Raw genomic sequence first — 2,883 nt, 5'->3', positions numbered from 1 at the left:
TTTATTTTATTTTATTTTATTTTATTTTATTTTATTTTATTTTATTTTATTTTATTTTATTTTATTTTATTTTATTTTATTTTATTTTATTTTATTTTATTTTATTTTCTCTTTCCCTTTTCTTTCTTCTCTATTCTTTTCTTTTCTTGTCACTTGTCGATCCTTTCCCGAAGATTCCAAATTTCTCTTTTTCTCTTTTCTTCTTCTTCTTTTTTTTTTCTTTGTTTTTGTTTCGTTACATTTCGTTTCGTTTTCATCGAAAATTTATTGATATCGTTTTTATTTATTATACATATATATATATATATAAAATATACATATATATATATATATATATATATATATATATATATATATGTATATTTTTTTCCCCTATATTTATTCGATATACATAGCACAGTAATTGAATTTTTCATATTATTTGGTTTATCAGAAATCGTATTATTTGATGCTTATCAGAAAGAAAAAAAAGAAAAAAGTAAGATGTGTGGCTCGCGTTGTAATTTAATTTATATATATATATATATATATATATATATATATATATATATATATATTTCTTTTTTTTTAATATATATGTATAATATATATATTTAATTTCTATTACTGTTTCTTTTTTATTACATTTTTTATGAAAGATAATTACCACGAAGTTACGAAAAGAAAAGAAAAATATATATATATATATATTATATTAGGATGAATCATAGAGAAATAATATTTATAAAAAAGTGATTTAATTGGACGAATAATATATTAATGTCTGAAAACGTTTATAAAATTTTTGATTCATATCTTTCGAAAGGATCATTCGATGAAACATTTAGAACACACGGATGTGGTTTAGTATAATCATTCAATGCGCGCAAGAAAGCTGATTTAAGTAAACGATTATATATATATATATATTTTTGTGTTATATATATATATATATATATATATATATATATATATATATATAACCTCGATTACTCATCGTATACTGGAAATTGCCACGTTTGACTTCTTTCTCTCTCTCTCTCTCTCTCTCTCTCTCTCTCTCTCTCTCTCTCTCTCTCTCTCTCTCTCTCTCTCTCTCTCTCTCTCTCTTTCCTTCTCTCTTTCTTTTTTATTTTTTTTATTTTCATTTTTCTAATCATATCTCTTAAAACTGACATCATTTCTTTTTTTTTCTCTCTATATATACGTACATACATACAATAATATCAAATTCTAAATCTCATTAAATTAAAATGATAGAACTCAGAACTCAAAACTCAGAAAAATTAAATGAAAATTTTTGTACTCTTTCGTATCCGTGAATAAAACTATTAAAAAAAAAATATATATATATATAACACATACATATATATATTATACAAAAAAAAAAAGGACTAAACGAACATCGTTGCAATTTGAATATCAAATAAGAATACAGTTTGTTTATGTGTCTTCTTCGTGTATGCGTGCATTGTGTGTGTATGTGTGTGTGTGTGTGCGTGTGCGCGGATGTGAAGGTGTGCGCGTTCGAGAAAAGAAAAGTAAGAATTATTTTCTTTCCGAAAAATTTTTTATTTTCGAAATAATATTTCCTTGAGGATTAAAGTGGGGGAAAGAAAGAAAAAAAGAAAAAAAAAGAAAAAGAAAAAGAACAAATTAAAAAAGAACAAAATCGTATTTAATTGTGTTCATGACGTATTTATATATAATGGCGGTGTTATAAAAGTGTGAAGGAATCAAATGATAACGGCATCGTTGCAATCATCAGTATCATTCGGTTGTCTTCTTAGTGCAGCGTGTCGTGTGTGTGTGTCACTCATTCTTCACGTCAAAAAGAAAAACGCGACTAGACGTTGTAGGATCGTTAAAATATGTCGACTACGACAGTGTCAAGACGTCGTTTGAATCCGGCGGTACTTGCCAGATACGATCGCCAGCAGAAAAGTCCGTCTCAACAGGTAGCCAAAATTATTACATTTTATTATGTACATTCATTCTTATAATTCACATATAATAACGTTGACGGTATTCGAATGATAAATTTTTTTTATATCAATTTTTACAATATAACTTTAAGCATTGACGAAAGTTTTTTGAAATGTCAATTTCATTTTTTTTTTCTTTTTTTTTTTTTTTTTTTTTTTTTTATACTCCATATCATCACACTTTTATCTTTTTTCTTTTTTCCTTTCTTTAATATGTGGTTTTTTTATTTTACTATTATTGGTTTTTTTTTCTGATATCATTTTTTATAATTAGAAAGTAAAAACATTATAGTCGAACGTTTCAAGCTTTTGTTTTATTTTATTATTATCATTATTATTATTGTTATTATTATTTTTTTTTTTATTACTATCTTTTTTCTGTTTTTTTTTTAACGATGACAAAGTCAACGATAGAATTTAGAATTAAACATTTTTCTATAAAAGATTTTCTTTTTTTTCTTTTCTTTTTTTTTTTTTTTTTTTCGTGAATTATTTCCACGATAACAATATTGATATATAATGTCTCTTTAAAAACGTTACATTACACATGCAATATATATGTATTATATTATCTTATCTCTTAACAAAAATAATTATTGGCAGGAGTTTGCGTTATTTCATAGATCCTTATTAATATACGAGATCGTGGAAAGAACGGATAGAACGTATCCAATTGTCGTATATTAATATTTCCCTTTATATTTACGAACGGAAATTCACCTCTTATATTTTTCTACGTAACACGTGACTAAGATACATCGTTTCACAGGAAACGTAATGACACTATGTGTGCTACGCCGTTATAATATGCATTCCGATAACTACGCACTGGACATTGATAATACTTTGATACGAGATAAAAGCTAGTCACGATAATATATTTATATTATATTTCACGTCGGTTAAACGCGTTTATATT

At 24.7% G+C, this 2,883-nt stretch overlaps 1 protein-coding gene across 1 annotated transcript in view; it reads left to right on the top strand.

Moving 5' to 3' along the window:
- The first annotated feature begins 1,550 nt into the window (after window positions 1–1,550).
- pnut (septin 7-like protein pnut) overlaps window positions 1,551–2,883 on the top strand; it is a 48,296-nt gene continuing 46,963 nt past the window's right edge. The window contains exon 1 of the mRNA XM_035880356.2: window positions 1,551–1,937. Coding sequence (XP_035736249.1) covers window positions 1,851–1,937 — 87 coding nt within the window. The 5' untranslated portion in view covers window positions 1,551–1,850. The remainder of the gene's footprint in view (window positions 1,938–2,883) is intronic.

The sequence above is a fragment of the Vespa mandarinia genome, chromosome 3 (genome assembly GCF_050613455.1).
Source record: "Vespa mandarinia isolate Hongniang chromosome 3, ASM5061345v1, whole genome shotgun sequence".
NCBI classification, from domain to species: domain Eukaryota; kingdom Metazoa; phylum Arthropoda; class Insecta; order Hymenoptera; family Vespidae; genus Vespa; species Vespa mandarinia.
The sequence above is the reverse complement of the archived record's forward strand: the minus strand, read 5'-3'. Positions and strand labels throughout refer to the sequence as shown.